This window comes from Bison bison, unplaced genomic scaffold (assembly GCF_000754665.1).
Source record: "Bison bison bison isolate TAMUID 2011002044 unplaced genomic scaffold, Bison_UMD1.0 scf7180017864341, whole genome shotgun sequence".
In the NCBI taxonomy this organism is placed as follows: domain Eukaryota; kingdom Metazoa; phylum Chordata; class Mammalia; order Artiodactyla; family Bovidae; genus Bison; species Bison bison.
The window spans coordinates 3,973,777-3,999,042 of NW_011494913.1; the positions used below are offsets into that span (position 1 = coordinate 3,973,777).

The window sequence follows — 25,266 nt, forward strand, 5'->3', positions numbered from 1 at the left end:
CTTTAGAGTTACTCACTGTTCAGTTTCTCAGTGTAATATGCAGAATTGACTCTGGTCTGGCGAGGAAAAACAAGCAAAGAGTTAGTAACTCCTCCTGAATGCAGCAAAATTTCATGGTCGAGGTTTATCCTACCTTATTCTTAAATAAGATACTGAGTTTTCTGTCAGCTGAAATCCCAGGATCTTTCACCCATGCAACTGCTCAGCCATCTCCATTCTTCATTGGTGCTGTGGGTTTCTTGACACAAATAACTAAATGAGCATGGAATGAATTTTGTTACATGGTTGTCACATAGTTGTCAAAGTTAAATTTCGTTGCTTTAAAATTAACCCTTTGCCCTTACCTGTCGGGATTCAGGAGATGCTCATTTGTTTTTGTCTCTTCCGGTTCTGTTTATCAACCACACTTCAGTGTACTTTTTAATCACTTAAAAATGTTGACGAAAGACCTCTCTATGGTTAGAGCACTGAGCTGGGCAGTAACAACCAGTGCCTCACAGGCCCCTCAACCAGGCCTGTCCCAAATGAATATGTCAGTCTAGTTTAGTTATGAAGCTTGACAGTGTGTTCAGATGGAAGTGCCGCCTCTTAACTAGCTGTGGAACTGTGGGCAAGAAACTTTACTCTCCTGTTGTTTTCTTATTAGCCAAAGAGTTCCTGTAAGAATCAATAGGAGACAGTACATATGCAGAGTTTAGCACAACTGGCACATAGTAAGGACTTAATAAATGTTAGCTTTTACCATATTGAAAATGTAGTTGAGAGCAGGCTTTCAGCTGAATCACACATGCCCCTGAGCGCACGCTGACCACAGTGCCTGAGCACCGCTGGGCACACGGATGGTTTTAAGGGAATCGGTTCACAGATCTGAGCTTCCATAGAGCCTGTTGCTTCATATGTATCTGCCTGAGACCAGAGCTTCTCAAGCAGTTTCTCTGTTCCTCCCTCTCCACAATCAGCCTTCTCACGGTTTCCTGATTAGTGGCCTGGAATGTAAATCCTCAAGTTCCTGAATGCTGTTATAATTCAAAATCTTAGTACCAGTGTGGGGAACATGGGGATAGCAAATATATTTGCATGTTTGGTAGTTCATCATTTTTTGCTTTCAACCAAACTGCTTCATTTAAAATAACTTTTCATAGTAGGATTATTATAGATCTTTGTCATACGATTGGAAGGTCTTCAAAGAATTATGGGGCAGTGGTACAACAAATCCTTCCATTACCATCTTTTTGTTTAACAAAAAATCTTAGTACTCACCCAAAAAGAGGAAAAGAGAGAAATAGGAATAAAGTTAAATGCCAGACTCTTCTCATTCTAGCAATAAGTAATTGTCCATGAATTTATAAACTAGTTTTATTTAAGTCCTGTCCATCTCATACCTTTCCAATAAAATTTTCTTTTTATGTAGAGGTTATAATGTACATGTAATTTTGATTAATTTTATACTAATAATTGTGATAAGTCAAGCCAGAATAATTTTTTAAGACTTAAAGATATCCTATCACAGGAAATAAAGAGATTAATTTATATTTATATATGTTTATTTTTGAGGGAGAGAATTATATCATGATATATTACATTAGGGCATAATGATTGTGGAAAATGTGGAAAGGAAATAGCATAAGGAGAAAAAGGAATACTATAACATTTTCCAATTTGTCCATTTATTTTTTAAAATAGTGATAATGGGTATTGAATTGGTATTTTATTTAGATGCTCCTGAATAGATTTGAGTTATTTTAACTTTGTTTTAAAAAGTGCAGTAAGTAAGCTATTATCAATACATTCTTTGCACCTATTTATAATGAAAAATTTTAGATGTTAGCCTAAAAATATATAAGGGAATACATCGTGTTTCGGAATTCATTTAGAGGGGTGGTTGTTCAGTCGCTAAGTCGTGTCCGACTTTGCAGCCCCATGCAACACACCAGGCCTCCATGTTGCTCACTATCTCCCAGAGTCTGCCTGAGTTCATGTCCACTGATCTAGGGGTTACACAGACGAAAATGTTGACAACCACTTGGGTTACCTTCTGTGTATCTTGCTACAAATCACTGTTAACTTACCTGGCACCTCACCTGAGCAGAACAGCTATTCTGCGGGCACCTCACCCTTTCCTCCCGGTGCGTCCACACGCTGTCGGTTTTGGGTCAAAACAGTCTCAAGTGCTAGTCACCGTTCTTTTCCCAGGCCTCGATTTCCCTCATACCATCCAGCCTCTGTGGGTAGATACAGCGTATTGTCTCTTCCTGTAGGGTGAGTTATTCCTCAGAAGAAGCATTGCCATTCCTTAGTTTGGTTTCAGTTACTTTCTCCTGTGGCATTCCTCCTAACCCGCCACCCCCATTCACGTTCACTAAATAAGTTAGAATCTCCTCTATTTCATGAATGCCAAGTAAGTTTTTTACCGCACAGGAATTTTTATTGCCCACATAAAATCAGAGATACAAATGGGCTTAGGTCGGGCGTGGCAGTGGGGAGTGCAGGAACCAGAAAGTTTGTGTCGACCGACATGGCAATCTAGACACACTTAACTTTCGCCTTCCCAGATATATAGTTAACCTGTTGAAGGAAGACATGAGTCTCATGTTGCTTATTCTCAGCGAAGCCACAGTGAGTCCTCCCAGAGACTGCAGGCATTTTTGACTTATTCTAGAATCTTGACTGAGATCCATGTCACGTTCATTAGAGGAAGAAGAATTAATTTCTTGAATATTTTACTGTTTAATATGTTAAGTGCTTGGTACAGTTTATCTCATTTTCTCCCAATTATCCTATAAGGTAGGTATTTTTTATCCTCCATCTTACAGGAGAGGAAGCTAAAGCCCAGAGAGAAGTAAGATCATTGCTCAGGGTCACAAATATAATAAGTGGCAAAGCTAGCATTTAAGCTGTTTGATTGCAGAATCCTTGTTTTCGTAATACTATGCTGCCTCCAATCTGTTGTTGGCAAACACTTTCTTTCCCCTTTAAAAGTAATACAACATTTAGCTATCTAGTTTACAACACTCCTCGTTTCTAAAATCTTTGAATTGTACCTGTCTCAGCCCTCTTCCCAGTGCTCTCATCTTCCTGTGGTAATTCATCTAGCTTTGTGTTGTGTTCTTCAGTCACTAAGTTATGTCCAACTCTCTGCAACCTCACAGACTGTAGCATGCCAGGCTCCTCTATCCTCCACTATCTCCCAGAGTTTGTTCCAATTCATGTCCATTGAGTAGTTGATGCTATCTAACCATCTCATCCTCCACCACCCTCTTCTCTTCCTGCCTTTAATTTTTCCCAGCATCAGGGTCTTTTCCAGTGAGTTGACTCTTTGCATCGAGTGGCCAAAGCATTGGAGCTTAGAAGATAGGAATTCAGACAGAACACAGAAGCATTGCAGGGTCTCTGCGTACCTCTGGGATCCCAGACGTGCTTACCGGGGTTCGGTCTGCGTTCTTCCTACCTGCAGTCATCCCTGAGGGGGGAGACTGAGGAGCCAGTGTTCAGGAAACGCCTCTTCTCTTTGTCCTCCGTCGCATTGCGCCTGTCGCCTTGTAGTCCTTCTTCTGGCGCTGCTAAAAACCCTTTGCTGATTTTTCCTTACATTTTCGGTCCTGCAAGGCTAAGCTCATTTTGAACTTTAGCATACTGGGACTATTCTTGGATGCTTTACACTTCTTTTTATCCATCTTTGATTATACTTCATTCCATCCTTCATGTAAGTTTTCTCTAGATCTGGGATTTTTTTTTTCCTAGAGTCACTTGTGTAACTTCTGACGTGTCTTCCTTTTCTATTTTTATGATAATTTAAAAGTAACAGTTTGTTAGAAAGTTTAAAATTCAGTTCAAGTGTAAAACGTGTGCTTTTGGAGGTTTCCAAATACTCTTGGCCCGTCTTATCTTACGGGGCTCTCAAGTCCCTCATAGAATCCCATGTAGATTCCCTTACGGAATCTCATATTCGCCTTTTTAAAAGGAATACCCGATTATGCCGAGGTCCCCCTTTCTGGCCCTCTGATATTTAAGACTAACACGGTTAATTTCTGCTTATCTTCTTGTTACTTTCATAATGACAGACAGCTCCTTTCTGTTGCTGTTTTGGTCTAGAATGTCACTTCTTTCAGGCAGTGCTGAAATGTCAGCATTCAAATTAAGAACTTCTCAAATACTATATTTTTGGTTAAATAAAACTTCACATATAATTGTTGACATCTGTTCCCATGACTGCAGTCTTTCCCTCGGCTCATTTTCTGATCTATTAGGGACACATATCTGGTTAGTGGTCTCTAACTATCAGAAGTACTGTTTCTATATTTTGCCCTTACCCTCACCACAAACACTTATTTTCTTCTGTATTAAGTTCATTAGTTTCAACATAGTTGTTATATGCAAAATCATCTATCTTCTGCCTATTTGACTACCTTTTATAATATGCAATTTATTTGGCCCAGGACACACTCCAAGTTTTAGTCAGATCTTTAGTCTCATCCATCTAAGTCTCAGTACTACCACGAGTTCATATTTACCCTACTAATTTGTCATTGTAATGAAATGTATTACCCCATCTTTTATAAGAAAAGATCTCATGACTTTGCCATTTTATTAAAAACAAATAGTAATATCTTAAGAAATGCCAAACTTTGGGTTAAAAATATATATAAACTTTTGTTTATTTGTAATTAAGTTATAGTCTAGTGTTCTCAGACACCACATAATACATTCTTCTTCAGAAAAAAAAAAAAATTTAGAGTCTTCACAATACTATTTCACCACAGATTCAAATTTTTTCCATATCATTTTTCACACATAAACTTGGCAGGTCCTTTTCACTCACTGAATTAGAAATTATATTTTATGAATATTTTAAAAGTTATTTATCAGTTTCATTTATCAAATTATTTCTAATTTTCTTCCTTTAGGATTCACCAAAAGCCCAGCTACGCCGGACAATAGAATGTTGTCGGACCAACTTATGTAACCAGTATTTACAACCTACACTGCCCCCTGTTGTTATAGGTAGGTTAGCAGAGAGAAGTGCACTCATCGTAAATCTCAGTGAACTATTTTCTGTGGTTTTAACAATAAGCAGGCTTTCTAGAGTTCAGCACTACAAGTTATTTTTTCCTTTTAAGATGTAATAGAAAGATAATACATCTTTTTTATTGTTTATTTCCACTGTCAGGTCCGTTTTTCGATGGCAGCATTCGATGGCTGGCTTTGCTCATTTCTATGGCTGTCTGCATAATTGCTATGATCATTTTCTCCAGCTGCTTTTGTTACAAGTAAGATAATTATTTTGATGCGAAGTATTTTGTTGAGTAGTAGATATAAACAGTTGTTCTTAAAGCCAGTAGGCAGAAACCATTGACACTGAATGTATTTCAGAAACCGTTAATTTGTAGTCTCTGGTTATATTTCCTTTAATTAACGGTATTATAGTTTTCTTAAGTGAACAGAGGACCTTACTATCAGTCAGTTAATTGGACACAACATTGTACTTCTTGTTATGTTCATGAATACTTAGATTTCCTTATTTATAGAATACTGAACTTTCTTATATCTGAATGTTTAAAACCTGTCCCAGGAAATCAACTTTATATATTACCATTCTTGAGTTATTTGGTGGTTCAGAGCTATTTGCATTTAGTCATGATTTCAGAAGACAGTTGCCAGAAGAGAAAAGTGATAAGAGGAGGGCATAAACTTCATAATAAAACATTATCTGACTGATATGTGAATAAACCGAGAGATCAGTGGGACTGGTTACTAGACCTATAGGTAGACCCAAGTATATAAAGTTAGTTAGTATGTGATAAAGGTGACATTTCAGATTACTGAGGAAAAGTTGGCTTATTCAGTAAATGGATTTGGGAGTAGATAGCTATATGGAGAAAACTGAAGTTGAGTCAGTTCTGTACACTGAAATAAGTTTGAACCAGATTTAGCCATGTGGATATAAAATTCATGTGTGTGTGTATATATATATATATATTTACATATATAAAGTAAAATGATTAAAATACTAGAACAAACCTTGGAATAGTTTTTAAAAATAATCTGAATCTGACACAAATCTTACAAGCCAAAAAAAAAAAAAAAACCTTAAAATTAAAAAGGAAAAGATTGATGATGTCAACTACATAAAGATAAAACTTTACTCTATGGTAGAAACCACTATAAATGGAGAGACGACAGTATAACATGAAAAATATCCCCTGCTTATATTACAAAGAGCTAATTTCTCAAATATAAAGAGCTTCTATAAATCAAAAAGAAAAAAAATCAATTCAGTAATTAGGCCCCCCAAAAATGAACATAATGGTTTGTTTAAATAGAAATACATATGGCTCTTAAAAGAAAAAGATGACTCAAGAATACTCATAATATGAAAAATGTAAGTTAAAATCATACTGAGGTATTATTTTTTATCTGTTACACTGGCAGAGATTAAAATTTTTTGTTCAGCTAGGACAGGGAGACAAGATGACAGCAAAAAGCTGTGGAATCTGTGAAGCTTATGGATGAGTATGGACCTAAAAAATCTGAATCCCAGGCTAGAAATTGAGAAAGACAAACAGCAACCAATCTGTACTACAAAATTCCCCAAGAAGTTCAAGAATTGGCAGTACTAACCTCTGGAAGTTAGGTTGAGGGTGGCTGCCTGAAAGTCTATTTTCAGAAGGTCAGATGCTGTATTGGTTGTGCAATCCTATATTAAGAAATCACTCCCAAACTTAGTGACTTGAAACAGCGGTTATTATTACCTCTCACGGTTTCTGTGGGTCAGGACTTCAGGAGTGACCTGACTGGGTGGCTCAGGATCTTTCATGACATTCAGCCAGATGTCAGCAGATGCTGCACTCACCTGGAGGCTTGACTGGAACTGGTAGATCCTCTTCCAGGGTAGCTCACTTGCAAGGCTCACAGGTTGGCAGGAGATCTTAGTTCCTCCGATATGAACCTCTCTACAGCACTGCCTGCATGAGCTTACTCATAGCAGGAAGCCTGGCTTCCAGTGCAGAGTGAACGGTCCAGAGACCAAGGTGAAAGATGCATGCTGTATGTGATCTAGACTCAGAAGTCGCACCATCTCTTCTGCCGTCCGTATTCTGTTGGTCACCCAGGTCAGCCCTGGTGCATTATGGAAGGGAATTAAACAAGGACAGGTGTGCCAGGAGGTGAGAAATGTTGTGGGCCATTTTGGTTGCCAGATACCAGTGATGTTGAGATCCCTGTTCTTATTCTGAATGATCATGTGACTTTGATCATGAACAAAAGGCTAGAAGTGTTGTCTCAGGGAAAGAGCAAAAATGTTCTCATCTGTGGTGTCCCATTACTGAGGGTGAGGTAAATGGTATAGTAAAAACAAGGAGGTAAAGTGAATATTTACGTAATAATCTGTGGGCTCCTCAGCCATCCAGAACCGTGCTAGCCAAGCTTGTTCCCTCTAGATAATGTATAAGAAGATTATTCTTAGGGAACATCCATCTGGCCCAAGAACAAAAGACCTAAATATTCTGCCTCCAGTAAGCCCAGTGAAGTGGCCCAAGCAGATTAGCTTACAGTGAAACCTGTAGTCAGTAAGCCATTCACTTACTAAGGACACTGAGCCCCGAGAGACAGGAAACAAACGCGGCGAGTCCTGTTATTGCCCAGCTCACTCCCTGAAAAGAATGTCTGATTGCGGGACACAGGAAGAGCTCACGCAGAGCCCAGCAGGCACTCTGAGTCAAGGAGGTATAGCCGAGAGTCTGGGGAGAGAGCAGCAGCTATGGTTCACAGGTACAGAGTGCTGGAAAGGAGAGAGTTTTCATAGAGAAAGAACTCTATAGATGTCTTCAGAATGGTCCCACAGAATATTCAGCTGATCTTGGTCAGTGATTTCAAGTGAGCAAACCCCCCAAAGCTGAGAAAGACCACTTGAAAAGGTCGAAGGACCGATATTCAGTGCTCACACAAGGCTGTGAGCAGCGTCTCTTCTCACCAGCTATGTAACCTCAAAACCTCATAATTCACGGGGCTCTGGTTATAGCACTCAGAAGGGTCTTGCCTCAGTATTGGAGAATAATTAGCCACCTGTCTGACTTGGGACAAATGGTGGGCCCTAGGCCTATGGTTTCCTCTTTTGTAAAAAGGAAACACTACAACTTACCTCTTAGGAGTTTAATAAAGTTGAAGTAAGTCACAGAACAGTGCCTAACACACTGAACATCAATAAAAATGAGCTGTATGTATCCACATGGATAAATATGTAATACATAAGTTTTTTTATACAAGATGTAAAATATTAATACAACATATGCCATTTATAGAAATTAGTATCCAGAGGAAAAATTTTGTGTGTGAGTATATACTTTTTATGGTAAAGGTATAAATACATAGATAGGAAGGCTATAGCCACCTTCAAGACAGTGTTTGTCTCTTAGGATTAAAAGAAGAAAATGAAATTATCAGGGAAATTTCAGATATTTTAATGTTATTTTAAATATATCATAAAATTATAGCTTAATATTTATTAAATTTAAATGGTTCACACATGGGTGCTAATTAAATTAATCTCTAACTGTTTAAATGTTTGAAACATCTCATAATTTGAAGTTTTTTTCAAAAACCTTTAAAAATATCAGAATGAACTTGTTTGACTTCTTTTCCGTAAACTCCTTTTCCCTTTTTAAAAATGGTAGTATATTTATTGTTCATTATGATGTAAAACTACATTTATAAATTCAAATGAAAAAACATATGTAAAGCAGAGAAGGGATATTCTTACATCCCCAACAATAGCTATTATTTAACTTGCTAGATATCCTTTCTAATCCTTTCAGACAAGTATAGATACATATAATTTTAAACTGTTTATAGTGAGGGTGAAACTTTACATGCTGTTTTTTAATCAGTTTTTTTCACTTGCCAACGTACCATGGACGTCTTTCCATTTTAAGGTAGTATATAGCTCTCTATTTCAGAAACTCTCTCTCTGGACATTATTTTAACAGAGAATATATTATCTGTGATAAGACTCATTTGGTTATGAACCCACGTGATGAAGGAATGCTGATAGTGTCAACAGCCTCGAGACTTTTCTTACCTTAGACTTTTATTGTTTTAGAATTTTAATGTAGTTATCTTCTGCTCTTTTAAAATAAAAGACACTATTGCAAGAGCATCTCAAGCAGACGCCGTTACAATCGTGATCTGGAGCAAGATGAAGCATTTATTCCAGCTGGAGAGTCATTAAGAGACCTCATTGACCAGTCACAGAGCTCTGGCAGTGGGTCTGGATTGCCCTTACTGGTAAGCTGGGCTGCCGTGTAGGCACCAATGGCCCACTGACACAGAATGTATTGCCATACGCTGGTGTGAAAGCCGCTCAGTTGTGTCCGACTCTTTGTGACCCCATGGAATTCTCCAGGCCAGAATACTGGGCTGGGTAGCCTTTCCCCTCTCCAGGGGGTCTTCCCAACCCAGGGATCGAACCCAGCTCTCCCACGTTGCAGGCAAATTCTTTACCAGCTGAGTCACAAGAGAGATGGTTAGAAGATTAAATTAGTTGAAATAAGAAATATGAAATAAGAAAGGATAGGCAGGTAAGGAAGAGCCGCAAGCAAGGTTAAGAGACAAAGTGTGGTCATGAAGTGCTGTATAAGTGTCAGCATTAGCTCACACATTTTTAACAACCATCTTGAGGAATCAGGTATAAAATTCTTTGCATTTGTAAGGTTAAATTGATCGATTGGGAGAAATATAAGTATTTCAGATTCTGAAATCAAAGAGAAGTTACTCCCACAGATCATCTTAATAAGAAGAACTATACTTCTTATACTGCAGTACAAAACTATATTACGGAAATACAGTTCATAAAAATAATGTTAAAGGGAGATGTAGGTAATTCTCAGAGAGTTATATGTATAGAAATATTTGGATTTAAGGGTGAAGGGGATACTTATAATAAACACTAGACATTCAGATTTTAAAGGCTTTGTTTAGTTGGATGTGTTTAAATCATTGATGTCTAATTTTAAAATTCATTGAATCAGGTAATTCTGTCATTAAATTGGAAAGGTAAAAGTAAAACTGTCTTCATATGTGAACAGCATGATTGTCTACATAGAAAATGTCAAGAATGATAATGTAAAACGACAGCAACCAATAAGTGAGTTTATCAAGATTGCATAATAAGGTCTTTGTACAAAAATCATTGAATTTATATACGCTGTCGACAAACAGGGATTAAAATTTTAAAGGCAGTATCATTTAAAATAGCATTAAAAATGTGAAATATTTTGGAATAAGCATGACAGCATTTATGTATGACCTGTACACTTATAATCAGAAAACATTGCCAAAAGAAATTAACAAAACCATTCATAAGGAGATGTAGATACAGCCTGTTTTTGTATCAGAAGACTCAATATTAAGATTTCAATTAGCCTAAAATTGATTTATAATTTCAATTCAGTCCAAATCATAATCAGAGCAAACTTATAGAAATTGATGAGTTTATTCTAATGACTGTTTGGAAATGCAGAGGACCTAGAAGAGCCAAAAAGTTTTGAAAAAGAGTAAAGAGGATTCACTACCTGATTTCTGGGCTCATTGTGAAACTGTAGTGGTCAACACTGTTTAATCCTGGCGTCAGGATAAATGTGTGTGTCGGGAACAGAACAGAGTCTGAAGATGAACATACAAGTATGTGATCGGTTGATTTGGATACCACGGTAATTCAGGAGGAAGAGAGTCTATTCAGCAAATGGTGCGGGAAAAATTGGGTATCCATTTGCCAAAAGGTGAATCTTGACCCGTACCTCACTCCATATACAATACAGAATCACCTTGAAATGGATTAAATATAAAAGTACAAAACCTTTAAAAGAAAATATTTTAGGAAATTATTATAACTTTGAGTGAAGATTTCTTAGGACACAAAAGGAAAAGTCATTTTAAAAAATGATAAATTGGTCTTTCTTAAAATTTAAAACTTTTCCTATTCAGAAGATACTATTAAGAAGACGAAAAAATAAAGTCACAAACTGGCAGAAGAGTTTTGCTAAAGAATTTGTGTTGCAGAATATATGAAGAATTTTTACAACTCGGTAATGAGTCAAAAAACCCAGTCTTTTAAATGGACAAAAGATTTGAACAGTCGCTTGCCCAAAGAAAATATAAGGATGATAGATATGAACGGCACATGAAGAGATGCTCAGCGTCATCAGGGAGATGCAGATTAAACACAGTGAGATACTACTGCACATCCACTAGTTTGATGAAAACTGAGAGAGCATTAAGTGTGGAAAAGAAGATAGATCACCTGGAAATCCCATGCAACACTGATTGATATGTAAAATACAGCTACTTTGGGAAACAGGTGGATGGTTGGCTTTAATCCAGTGAAGCAGCCCCCGTGCTAAGTGTTTGCAGGATAGGTACGCAGGGGCTTCCCTGGTGCTCCGGTAGTTGAGAATCTGCCTTGCAGTGCAGGGGACATGGGTTCAATCCCTGGTTGGTTATCTGAGATCCCATATGCTGAGGGGCAGCTAAGCCCGTGAGCTGCAACTACGGAACCTGTGCACAGCAGTCAGGAGCCTGCATGCCACAGCTAAGACACGACGTAGCCAAATAAATGAATTTTAAAAAAGAAAAGATATGCAGACATGTTCCATAAAAAGACTATGAAAGTTCACAGCAGCTTTATTTATAAGTTGTAGACAGCCTGGGGACTTTCCTGGCGGGGTCCAGTGGTTGAGACTCCGTGCTTCCACCACCAGGAAGGCAGGAGTTGGGGAGAGGTACAGATTCAATCCCTGGTCAGGGAACATTCCACATGCCATGTGGCCTAATAAACAAACAAGTAAATGTTTTCAATTAAAAAAAAAAAATTGTAAACAACCCCAAAATCCATCAGTTGCTAAATGAATAAATTGCAGTACATTCTTAGAGTGGAGTACCGCTTGGCAGTAAAAAGGAGCAAACTGCTGATACGCGCAACAGCAGCGAAGTGCGTTTCAGGGTATTTTATGCTGAACGAAAGGAGCTGGACACAGGCTGCTCACTGCGTGTTTCCATTTATGTCATACTCAAAGCTGTAGGGACAGAAGAGAGATCAGTGAGGCCAGAGACTGAAGGTAGTGGAGAGGGAATTGACTTCGATTCTCTACATCTTAATTGTGATGTTTGGTTGTGGTTACATGACTGTGTACATATGTCAAAACACGTTTTCAAAAAGAGTGAGTTTTATTATATATAAATTAGACCTCAGTAATTCTGACTTTCTAAAAAGAAATCACAAAAGGATCGTGTAACAAGTGATACATAAAGTGAGTCAGTTTAGACACTCATAAATCGAGCCCATTTAACTGTGTTTCCCGCCTGGACCGTGGTGTCAGAGTCACTGTATTGGTTTAGATTGGCTGATAATGTTTCTGAAAATGAAAGGTCGCAATTTATGTGCTTCTTTCATCCAACAAATACTGATGAAAACAGTGGTGTACTAAAGATGTTGTCCTGTATAAATATCTGTGTTCTGTGAGTCGTGGGGGATGGAATTCAAACAAATATATACACCAATAGTTACAATTGTGGTAAGTGCAGCAACTGAGAAATATATATGTGCTATGAAGTTTTTGAGAGAGAAATAATACTCTTAAGGAAACTATACATACAAAAAGACTGAGAGAGGAATGAGCTTGACTGAATTCTAAAAATTGAAACAAGGTAAATAAGAGGGATGCGTGTGGGGGATTAGAGTGAAAGGTCAGGCGGAAGAGTTAGGCAAGGGCCAGGCCATGTGGGGTCCTACATACAGACTGAGCTGAACGTTTCTAACTGTCATTTTGGATTTTGTGACATGATAAACCACCCCACACGCCAGTGACTTGAAACAACTAACGATTATTTTTCATGATTCTGTGGGTCTTCTTGGCAGTTCTTTTTCTGAATTTGTTCAGCTAGACCCAAATGGTAAAGTTTATGTACATGGCCAGTGGTTGGTATGGTTTTGCTCGTTTTGGTTACAGAGTGCCCTAAAATGGCAAGAAAGGGTAAATCCCAGTGCACAAAGACTTTTCCCTTTTTCTGTTAATACTTTTGCTGTTTTTCTTTTGCCCAAAGCAATTCATGTAGCCAAGCCCAGAGTCTGGGCACAGAGACTACCCAAGACTGTATGTACTAGAAGGGGAATTATATTGACCATTTTTGCAAACTGTCTGTCACACTGACAGACTGTTACTTTGTGATTTTAGAATATATTGTACATTGTTGCCTCTCCTTCTGAATACAGTACAGTCTTCCCTTGGGATTTACTTGAGGGATTGGTTCCAGGATCCCCTGAAGATACGAAAATGTACAGATGCTCAGGTCTCTTACAGCCAGCCTTCCATATCCAAGGATGCAGAACGGATACAGAGGCCAACTGTATAAACATTAATATTGGAGTTGGTTGTGTATACCATTCTTTTTGATGGGTTAGCCTATTAAACCACTTTCTCAATCTTAATACTTCTCATTTTACTTTTTCCTATGAAGGTTCAGCGAACTATTGCCAAACAGATTCAGATGGTTCGGCAGGTTGGTAAAGGCCGATATGGAGAAGTGTGGATGGGTAAATGGCGTGGGGAGAAGGTGGCAGTCAAAGTGTTCTTTACCACTGAAGAGGCTAGCTGGTTTCGAGAAACAGAAATCTATCAAACTGTGCTAATGCGCCATGAAAATATACTTGGTGAGTATACATTTTATTTTAGTCCCATGTTCTAGAAGGTTAATGGGGTGCCGGTGGAAGCCTAGCTCAAGGGCTTGAAAACATGTGAGCTCAGCTGTGTGCATTTGGGTAAGGAAACCTGGTGGAATATCTGCTTTAAATACAACCCAGGCCTGAATGCAGCCAGCCAGTCTCTATACATACCTCAAAGGTGTTTTGGGCTTGGGTTCCAAACCACTGCAATAAATCAGATACAGCAATAAAGCAAATGACACAAATATTTTGGTTTCCAAGTGCATTTAAAAGTTGTTTATACCGTACTGTAGTCTAAATGTGTAGTTGCATTATGTCTAATAAACAATGTACATACCTTAGTGTAAAAATACTTTACTGCTAAAAAATGCCAAAACTACAATAGTAACATCAAACATCACTCATCATAGATCACCATAATAAGTATAATAATAATGGAAAAGTTTGAAGTTTTTTGAGAATTACCAAAACGTGACACATGAAGTGAGCAAATACTGTTTGAAAAGCAGCTTCTATAAGACTTGTGGTCGGAGTTGTCAGAGACCTTTAGTTTGTTTTAAAAAAAAAACAAACACAGTGTGAAGCTCAATTAAACTAGGTGTGTCCAAATTTATTACCCGGCGGAAGAGAAGCAGCAGTGAGTTGTAAATTGGAATAATGTAGTTTATTGGACATACTCATATAGTAACCCAAAAAGAGTCTCTAAAAGGTAATTGAAACAGTTTTCTAGGTCACTTTAACTATGTGCACCTTTGCCTCCGGTGAATGGAATCACCCCCCACCTCTGTGAGATGCAGCCTCATTTACGGTCTGTGCTAGTAGGGCTCTCCCCTCACCCCCATTTACACAATACCAAAATAACCTGGTATGATTTGATCGGTATGGCACAGAAACTCATCTGCCTTCCCTGGCTTTCTTTTCAGTGACTATTTCCTTGCCCTTTCCTTTAGAGAGTGCATAGCATGTTGCTAATAGTTTCCTACACTAACCGTGTTAGTTTCCAGGAACTGCTTATTGCAGATGACCACAAACTGTGTGGCTTAAAACAATAGAAGCTTAATCCTCTCCAGAGTTCTGGAGGCCAGACATTTAAAAGCAAGGTGTTGGCAAGTCCAGGCTCTCTGAAGGCTTTAGGGGAGGACTCTTCCTGCCTCTTCCAGACTCTGGTGATCACCAGCTAACTGTCCTCAGCATTTCACACTCTCTGTTGGCACATGACCTTTCGCCCGTTGTGTCTGTGTCCAGACTTCCCTCTTCTTGTGAGGATACTAGTCATTGAGTAGGTACCTACTGTAATCACCGGGACTTGATTATATCTACAAAGACCTGTCTCCAAATAAGGTCACATTTATAGAGACCTGGTGGACATGAATTGGTTGCAGGGGGAGGGCTATTACTCAACTCAGCACTCTCTGACCTTCTTTTGAAGAGAGGACAGACAAGAGGAGAAGGAAAGAAAGCCAGTATCGTGAACTTGCTTGTCAGTGAACCAGGCTGAAAAGGCAGATGTGATGAGCCATTGATAGGCAAGTGGGCGTTAGCTTAGTTAGGATCAAACTCTTAGTTGAATATAGTTAACTTAATTTTTAACTCTTTAAAGTAAAGGGCAAGGAAATTGTAGCTGAAAAGAAAGCCCGGGAAGGTAGATGAGTTTATGCACCGTACTGATCAGATCATACCTAGGTTATTTTGCTCCTGTATAAATGGGGTGAGGGGAGAGACCTACCAGCATAGAGCATAGTTAACCTAACCAGCACTTCGTCCACCTGATGTGGAGAACTGACTCATTGGAAAAGACCCTGATGCTGGAAAAGATTAAAGGCAGAAGGAGAAGGGGACAGAGGATGAGATGGTTGGATGGCATCACTGACTCGATGGACATGAGTTTGAGCAAGCTCCAGGAGTTGGCAATGGACAGGGAGGCCTGGAGTGCTGCAGTCCATGGGGTCGGGTCGCAAAGAGTCTGACACGACTGAGTGACTGAACGGAACTTTTAATGTGTCCGCTTTTCAGTTTGAAATGAAGAGCCTTTTCTACATTCCTTCTTCATAGTTCTTGGTGCTTAGGGAATCATGTAGATTAACAACATTCCCTCAGGTTATTACATATGTGATCTTTTTCTTAGTCATATTATCATTTCTATGATTAAGATTATTTAATTACAAAAGTATAGACTTATGTGTAAATGACAGATGAAAATTTGAGTAATACATTCAAGAGATGTTGTCAGCTAAGTTAAATTTATATTATCTATAGATGATACCCAAGTTATTCTCAGTATCCTGAATGAACATCTTTTATTCTTCCTAGCCACCTCTGATAACTAACCTTTTAAACTCATTAATTAAACAGGTTTTATAGCAGCAGACATTAAAGGTACAGGTTCCTGGACTCAGCTCTATTTGATTACTGATTACCATGAAAACGGATCTCTCTATGATTTCCTGAAATGTGCTACACTAGACACCAGAGCCCTGCTTAAGTTGGCTTATTCGGCTGCCTGTGGTCTGTGCCATCTCCACACAGAAATTTATGGCACTCAAGGAAAGCCTGCAATTGCTCATCGAGACCTGAAGAGCAAAAACATACTCATCAAGAAAAATGGAAGTTGCTGTATTGCTGACTTGGGCCTTGCTGTTAAGTTCAACAGGTGAGTGGTTCTTTGCCTGGTGTTTGGAATTATTTTAATCTTCTAAAGATAGTTCAGTTCAGTTCAGTCACTCAGTCGTGTCCAACTCTTTCTGACCCCATGAATAGCAGCATGCCAGGCCTTCCTGTCCATCACTAACTCCCAGAGTTCACTCAAACTCAAGTCCATCAAGTCGGTGATGCCATCCAGCCATCTCATCCTCTCTCGTCCCCTTCTCCTCCTGCCCCAGTCCCTCCTAGCATCAGAGTCTTTTCCAATGAGTCAACTCTTCGCATGAGGTGGCCAAAGTACTGGAGTTTCAGCTTTAGCATCATTCCTTCCAAAGAACACTCAGGGCTGATCTCCTTTAGAATGGACTGGTTGGATCTCCGAGCAGTCTAAGGGACTCTCAAGAGTGTTCTCCAACACCACAGTTCAAAAGCATCAATTCTTTGGCGCTCAGCTTTCTTCACAGTCCATCTCTCACATCCATACATGACCACTGGAAAATCCATAGCCTTGACTAGACGGACCTTTGTTGGCAAAGTAATGTCTCTGCTTTTGAATATGCTATCTAGGTTGGTCATAACTTTCCTTCCAAGGAGTAAGCGTCTTTTAATTTCATGGCTGCAGTCACCGTCTCCAGTGATTTTGGAGCCCAGAAAAATAAAGTCTGACACTATTTCCACTATTTCCCCATCTGTTTCCCATGAAGTGATGGGACCAGATGCCATGATCTTCGTTTTCTGAATGTTGAACTTTAAGCCAACTTTTTCACTCTCCTCTTTCACTTTCATCAAGAGGCTTTTTAGTTCCTCTTCACTTTCTGCCATAAGGGCGGTGTCATCTGCATATCTGAGGTTATTGATATTTCTCCCAGCAATCTTGATTCCAGCTTGTGCTTCTTCCAGCCCAGTGTTTCTCATGATGTACTCTGCATAGAAGTTAAATAAGCAGGGTGACAATATACAGCCTTGATGTACTCCTTTTCCTATTTGGAACCAGTCTGTTGTTCCATGTCCAGTTCTAACTGTTGCTTCCTGACCTGCATACAGATTTCTCAAGAGGCAGGTCAGGTGGTCTGGTATTTCCGTCTCTTTCCCTGTTTGTATTCAGGACAGTGGGGCTCCAAACGCGTGAAAAAAAGTGCAGTGACAGTGCTCGTCGCTCAGTCGTATCCAGCTGTTCGCGACCCCGTGGACTGTGGCCCACCAGGCTCCTCTGTCCATGGAATTCTCCAGACAAGAATACTGGAGTGGGTTGCCATTCCATTCTCCAGGGGATCTTCCCGACCCAGGGATTGAACCTGGGTCTCCTGCATTGCAGGCAAATTCTTTACCATCTGAGCCACCAGGGAGGCCCTGCAAACACGCATCTGTGCTCCTGTGATTATAAATTAGGATTTGGGGGGAGGTTCGTCTTAGTGTTTTGTTCTCATTGTGGTTTTTGTTTTTTACAAAAATTACATCCTACTCTACATATTCTTGGTTTCCTAATTTTTATTGTCTTAGACATCTACTTCAGTTTATATAGATCTTTACTCTTTTTAAGAGCAGTATGGAAACTTTTCCATTTTATAGATTACTATAATTTATCCCATCTGTGACCCAACTGCTGGACATTAAAGTTGCCTCCAGGTTCTGTTATTTAAAAAGTGCTTCAATGAATATTGTATTTTATCCATATATAATATTCCAGAGTTCTTGTACAAGTATTTCTTCATAGTGGATTTCTGGAGAAGGGGCTAGACAGAGAGTATGTGTATATTAAACCATATTAATAGGTTGTCCCTTTAGAAAGTGTGCATCAGTTTATACTCCCATAAACAAGATTTATGTATGCCATTGCTTCATCACTACTTGATATTGTCAATATTTTTAAACAATGAGAATATCACATTTTTAGGAAAACATTGAAATTGTTTTAATGTTATAACTCTAGAGTACAGCAGCCATTTCACATTTCAAAATTCATTTCAGGCCATAAAATTAAAGTATATAATAAAGCAAACATCAAAAAGTTTAATCTTCTTCTGTCATTATTACAGTTTTCTATCCTATTGAGTTTTTATTGGCTCAAGTATTCATCAGATGCTATTTAAGACAATATAAAGTACATTATATTGACCTCCATTTCAGAATAGTTTCCAGAATTTTAACAGATCTGGGAACCTAAAAAAAAGTCATTCATGTCTTCAAACTCTAAAATATACTCCCAAAATTAAAAAAAAAAAAAGATAAATATTGCAGTATGAGTATGTAAACGAGACTCACAATAGAACTAAGTTGGTTGGACCCATAAAGAAAAAAATGTAATCCTAAATCACAAAGGATCACATGAGAAAGAAAAGCAAATGACACCTCTCAGTTTTCACATTTACTGATCCTAGGACGTGATTCTGAGAAGGCAATGGCACCCCACTCCAGTACTCTTGCCTGGAGAATCCCATGGACGGAGGAGCCTGGTGGGCTGCAGTCCATGGGGTCGCTAGGAGTCGAACACAACTGAGCAACTTCACTCTCACTTTTCACTTTCATGCATTGGAGAAGGAAATGGCAACCCACTCCAGTGCTCTTGCCTGGAGAATCCCAGGGACTGGGGGAGCCTGGTGGGCTGCCGTCTGTGGGGTCGAACAGAGTTGGACATGACTGAAGTGACGTAGCAGCAGCAGCAGCAGGACATAATTTTCTACCACATTTTATATTCAGTACTGTTCTCTTTCTTAGAGAGACACAGAACTTATTTGGTAACAAAACTTGACCTGAAGTGATTTGAGGTATTTACTGTCTTTATTTATTCAGTTAACTGTGAATATTCATACTTAGTTTTTTTCTGTGGACTTAGTAAGGATTTTGATTCAGTACTGCTGCAGACCCTGCTGGAGATGTTATATAATATATAGCATATATTTAAAGGGTATAATACGTGTTTAAAATCTCAAAGATGTTAAATTTCAAAATACACCTAGCCCCAAGGATACTGATAAGGAAATGTAGACTTATTAGATTTTATTTAGTTGTGTATACAAAACACACACACATACACAGAGAGAGAGAGAGAGGGACAAATTCTGACTGTTACACAATGCAGTGAAAATAGAGAAGAAACGATTTTCTTTTCTCTCAGCCTGGGCATTTTCTGTCTTCTGTTTCAGTGACACAAATGAAGTTGATGTACCTTTGAATACTAGGGTGGGTACCAAACGCTACATGGCTCCAGAAGTGCTAGATGAAAGCCTGAATAAAAACCATTTCCAGCCCTACATAATGGCTGACATCTATAGCTTTGGCTTGATCATTTGGGAAATGGCTCGTCGTTGTATCACAGGAGGTAGGAGTTTCGGTAGCATGTTTCTGGTTATGTCCGTATACTCATCATTCAAAAAATAACAGCTTCAGCTGTATAAGTTAGATGTCATCTATGTCAGGGATCTCCAAGATCACTCACTGGTTCTGTAATTGCGTTAGGACTCCCAGGATTCAATGTATAGTTGTCTTCATAGCAAAGATTTGTTACACTGAAAGGATACACGTCAAAATCAGCAAAGGGAAAAGAAAAGGCCTATGGGGCGAAAGTTCAGAGGAAATCAGGCACAAGTTTCTGAAAGTCCTTTCCCAGTGGAGTCACTCAGGATGTGCTTAATTCCCCTAGCAGTGAATTGTAAAAACGTGAAATATTGTCATCTAGGGAAGTTCATGAGAGATTTAGTACCCAGAGATTTTTTTGGAGGCTGGTCACATGGGCATCCTCTGCCTGGCATGTATAAAAATTCCAAACTTCTAGAAAGAAAGCAGGTCGTCAGCACAAATTATATTGTTTGCACAAATACTCTAGTTACAAAGGCCACCCTTTTCATTTATATGAGTAGAGAGAGCTGTTTACCAGGCAAGTTCCCAGATACCAGCTAAGTGTCAATCTTTCAAGCAGGCCTTTTATACAGATAGCAATTTCGGGTCTGCTTTGTTAACTCATTTCTACATATACATTGTCTTTCTACTGCAGAAAAAAGACTCTTACTCATTTATTAGTAGAAGCAACTGTGTACATAAAAAATAAGACTAAAAATTTCGGTTGAATGGTTCACTTTGCTTATTTTAAGGGATGTTGGCATGTTCAATATGGACAACTATGGTGGGGATATAGAAAATAATCAGATATTTAAAAAGAAAAGTAGAACATACATTTAGTATGAAACGTGAATCATCTACTCAGTAGTCTCTTCTTTATGGGGGAATCAATTTTAGTCCCTTAGCTGAGTAACAAGTGCTGAGCGGATTGATGTATTTTTCCAGCCACCATTTTTGTGTCCACTGTGTTTTCTCACTCACTGCAGGAATAGTCGAAGAGTACCAGCTGCCGTATTACAACATGGTACCCAATGATCCATCATACGAGGATATGCGTGAGGTGGTGTGTGTTAAACGTTTGCGGCCAATTGTGTCTAATCGATGGAACAGTGATGAAGTAAGTGGGGTTCAGTCCTCTCAGGAACTGATTGCTGAGTGCTGCCAAAGACACGTGGCCACTCATGACATTCTCTTTACTTTTCAGTGTCTACGAGCAGTTTTGAAGCTGATGTCAGAATGCTGGGCTCACAATCCAGCCTCCAGACTTACAGCTCTGAGAATCAAGAAGACACTTGCCAAGATGGTTGAATCCCAAGATGTAAAGATTTGACAGATAAAAAATCATGAGGAGAGATTCTAGACTGCAAGAACTGTTTTCACCCAAGGAATGGGTGGAATTAGAATAGAATGAGGGTGTTAACTTGGTTCTCAGACTCTCCTCACTACACCTTCACAGGCTGCTAATACTAAACCTTTCAGTACTCTGTAGAATACAAGCTGGGAACTTCTAAACACTTCATTCTTTATATATGGACAACTTTATTTTAAATTTGGTTTTTGATGCCTTTTTTTTATTGGATTTTTATGAACTGCATCAAGACTTCAATCCTGATTAATAAGTCTCCAGTCAAACTCTGGGTACTGAATTACCTGTTCATAAAATGGTGCTTTCTGTGAAAGCCTTGAGAAGATAAATGAATTCAGCAGAGATGGAGAAATGGACACGTTTGCCTTCTACCTGAAAACACGTTGATCTATTTGTATTCTGCCTTTGTAAACAGCCTATGGATTGCGACCTGTCCGGGACACAGTGCTGCTTGGTTTACGATAGTGTGCCGTGCCTTGATGATGGGGTGTGTGTGCATACGTGCGTACCAGAGTTCCTCTGCTGCCATTTGAATTAGAAGAAAATTATTTGTGAATGCACAGGAAGATACTGGTGGCTGTTGGTTTTGTGCTTTCAAAATGCATTATCTGACCGAGATTTGCCAATCGCATAAAAGCCATTTACCTTGCAAGTGAGCTAGCTTCTCCACCAACTTTATTTTTTAACATTAAAGTTAATATAAAGGCCAAAAGGAGTAAAAAGTGTATGTAAATTTGGACTGTTTTCCTCCCACCACAAACTTTTTTTTGTTAATTGTTATTATTGTCATGAAAAGCATCCTGTCCAAAGTTGGAACTTCCAATGCCATGAACCTTCTAAAGAAAACACTTCTTATTGAAGTAAATACTAATTAATGAATTTGATAGCAATGTAAGTGCCTATAACCATGTTCTGTATTCTTTATTCTCAGTAACTTTTAAAAGGGAAGTTATTTATATTTTGTGTGTAATATGCTTTACTTGCAAAATACCTGCTTCTTTACAACCGCATTTTATACATGTACATATATTCACACTATAGAAACCAGCTCATGCGTACCTCATATCCCATCCTTAAGGGAAAAAAATTAAAAGATCATCAGAAAAATATATAAAGTAGAAACTATATGTAAAATCTTCACAATTAATTCAAAACAGTGTATCAAATCTAGGACTTTGTTTAACTTCAGGTATACACTTTCATTAAGATGCCATCATCTCAGTTCTGTTTATGAAGGGATCCTCAAATTAGAAATTTCTATCTCAAAGTTAATACACATTTATCATCAACTATTTTAGACACTTAAATCATTTAAAATTTTTAGTTTTATGATTTCGGTTTCATAAGTTTGTGAAGACAGTGAAGAGTCAGGCAAAAAGTTCCATATCTAGTCATACCTACATCTATACCATACAGCTGTTATCCAATAACATATTTAAATATAATACATATTTGATGGATGCCTTGTTTTCCCAAGGAGTAATTCTGACCTACTTATTATATTTCTGTAATGCCTTTTAAATATTACTGTCTTACTCTGAACAAACAACTCATGGATGCATAAAGTGAGAATTTTCTTGCGTACAGCGTAAAATAAATGTAGTTATTATAACAACATAGTGAAAAAAAAACTTCAAAGTGGAGGAATCAGAGCCCGTATCTGTCCATTACCAAAAATGTGATTGACATTTAAGGATGAAACTCTATATTCACAAATTTGAAATTTGCTCTAACAGTTTTGACCAAGTTTAGTAGTTTGCATCTGACATAACTAAAGTTTTGAGTGTTCATCAAGATAAGTAAATTGATATATTGATAGTACCCAATAACTTGCTCTTTGAGAATGTTTTCCCCATCACTATACTGAGAAATATAGGTGTTTTAATCTAACTTGCCATGTAATTTAAGAATAATTATGAGCTCTGATCTAGTTAAAGTTAACCTTGATTTATTTTTTATTTGATAACTATAAATCTTGAAAATAATTTGTCATCCTAATAAAGGAAAATGTAAAGAAAGGTGAACTATTCTTAGAAATGTTAAAATATTAAAATACTGTGTGGAAGCAAAAATTCCAGGTAATAGACGACCATTATAATTTTTTAATTAAATTGATCTATTAAAAATGATATCAAGGACTAACTGTAGAAACTTGTTCAATAAACATATTTTCTAACAAAAGATGTTTTTTAATATTAATGGTCTTTAAAGAGCAAATGACGTCATATTTGAAATTCTAAAGTCTACAAAAAAGCTGCATGAAACCTATTTTTTTCCTCTCCTTCTTTTACTCTTATTCTTAAATATGAAGTCAGAAACTTTAAGAGTAAAAGAGGAAGGGTCTCATAGCACCTTAGGTAATTGGTAAAACCTTTGAAGCCGTTACTTGTCCTGCTTACAACTTAGCATCTTAAAAGTTTGTGGCTTCTGTCTCTCATCCCTTTAAGTGAAGCATAAAAACAATCAAAAAACCAAAGCAACCTGAAAACTTCATCTTCCCTCAAAGAAAAGTCTCCTTTTGAGTTCTCTTTCTGCTGGTAAATATCTCTAGAATCAAAGGCATACTAGCATTGACTTCAGTGTGTCTATTCGAAGCTTTCCCTGTGTTTCTTATTGGACAAGTTTCTGAAGCATAAAATTTGAATCTGGTTTCTCTGGAATTGTTTTCACAAAAGATACTGCAATCACCATTTTAAATTGCCTTTCCAATTTCAGGAGTGTTGTTGACCTTAGAAAGTGACTTAAGGTTTTTGGAAATGATGTTTTCCTAGAATGTGCCAGATTTTTTATTTATTCACTGTATAAAAAAATATTTGATATCTGTTTTCCCCCAGATGCTTTGCTTTTGTTTAGAACAAAAATTGCAATTCAGTGTTTAAAGAATCATGCATCTCTAAGTTGGCCCAAGATCAAATTTGAATAATTTATTCCAGGCAAGATTTTATAAATTAAATTACCTGTGTTTCATGTTGTCTTGAAATGTTTCTAAATATGTAAGATAATTTTGACAGAAATATGAATTAATTTTTAAACATTGTTGCCGCTCTTGTACTGTTTAAAAGTGGTAACATTTATTGTTTGCTTGGGTCAGATGTTAAAATAGTGGTGCAGCAGTTCATCTTCTTGCCTTAGCGCTGTTATGAGAGTCACAGCGAAAACTGCAGAGAGAGCTGACATATTCGTAAAAGTCAAGTTAAATCTAGGGCAGCGTCACATGAAGTTACGTGTAATGATCGTCCGCAAGGAAAGCGTGTGAACACTGCTTTTGCAAAGGCTCAAATATACTGTAATTTTAGCTTGTGCTCTGTCCTGTGCTTTCAGTGGAATTATTTAAGCCCGTTTAGTGACTAGTCCTTGCCCATTTTAAAAACTAAAGTGTGGTATATATTGTATAAAATGAAAGTGTCATTATAGCTTAATTAGGAAAGTTGTACAGAAACACTGAAAAGGGTTAAAAACAGGCAGTTTTATTATGCAATTGTAAAACACCAAAAATATAGATTCATCTTTGATATGCAATTCACTAAATGTATTTTGTACAGCATCTGGTTTAAAAGGTGCCTTATTAAGTTTACCATTGATTGCTTTGTTCTATATATAGATTACATACAGTGTATCATTTCTAAGTAAATAACCTTATTTTAGTATACTCTAGTGATGTGTTTTGTGAAACTCTACTGTGACTATATTGTGTGTCAGAAGTCACGTGTCTGGTGAAATAACAAATAAGTTAGTGTACATACTGATGTCCCTGAGATGCACATTTCATCCACCAGAAACCCAGTTTGGGACACAGGCAGGTAAGTGACTACACACTCTTTCCCTTATGTAGATAAATTATAAATTACAAGCCTATTACAGCTGAGGGTTATTTTCCTTAAAATTTATTTTCTAATTCTAAAAATATGTACACATTACAGAAATTTAAGAAAACCTAGGTAAGAATAAAGAAACAAATGAAATCATTCAAAATCCTGTTGCCAGATAGTGCCACTACTTACATTTGAATGCTTCTTTTCAGTCTTTGCTGCTGCATATTGTTTACAATGTTAAGATCGCAGTGTGTTGTTATGTATCAATTGAAAATATAATCTTTTAAAAAATTGACTACATAGCATTCCACTAAGTAGATGGAACAATTTGTTCTTTATAATTCCCTGCTGAATATTTGGGTTATTTTCATTGTTTGAGAAAATATAATCAATGTCGTGAA

General features: G+C 37.8%; 1 protein-coding gene across 2 annotated transcripts in view; it reads left to right on the forward strand.

Annotated features, from left to right (window-relative positions):
• The window catches only part of BMPR1A (bone morphogenetic protein receptor, type IA), a 59,773-nt gene extending 34,507 nt beyond the window's left edge, over positions 1-25,266 (forward strand). For both annotated transcript variants that reach the window (XM_010854386.1, XM_010854387.1), the window contains 8 exons: positions 4,905-5,001; positions 5,168-5,267; positions 9,135-9,279; positions 13,507-13,699; positions 16,064-16,361; positions 19,495-19,670; positions 20,674-20,804; positions 20,892-25,266. In XM_010854386.1, the coding sequence (XP_010852688.1) occupies positions 4,905-5,001; positions 5,168-5,267; positions 9,135-9,279; positions 13,507-13,699; positions 16,064-16,361; positions 19,495-19,670; positions 20,674-20,804; positions 20,892-21,017 (1,266 nt within the window). In that variant the 3' untranslated portion in view covers positions 21,018-25,266. The remainder of the gene's footprint in view (positions 1-4,904; positions 5,002-5,167; positions 5,268-9,134; positions 9,280-13,506; positions 13,700-16,063; positions 16,362-19,494; positions 19,671-20,673; positions 20,805-20,891) is intronic.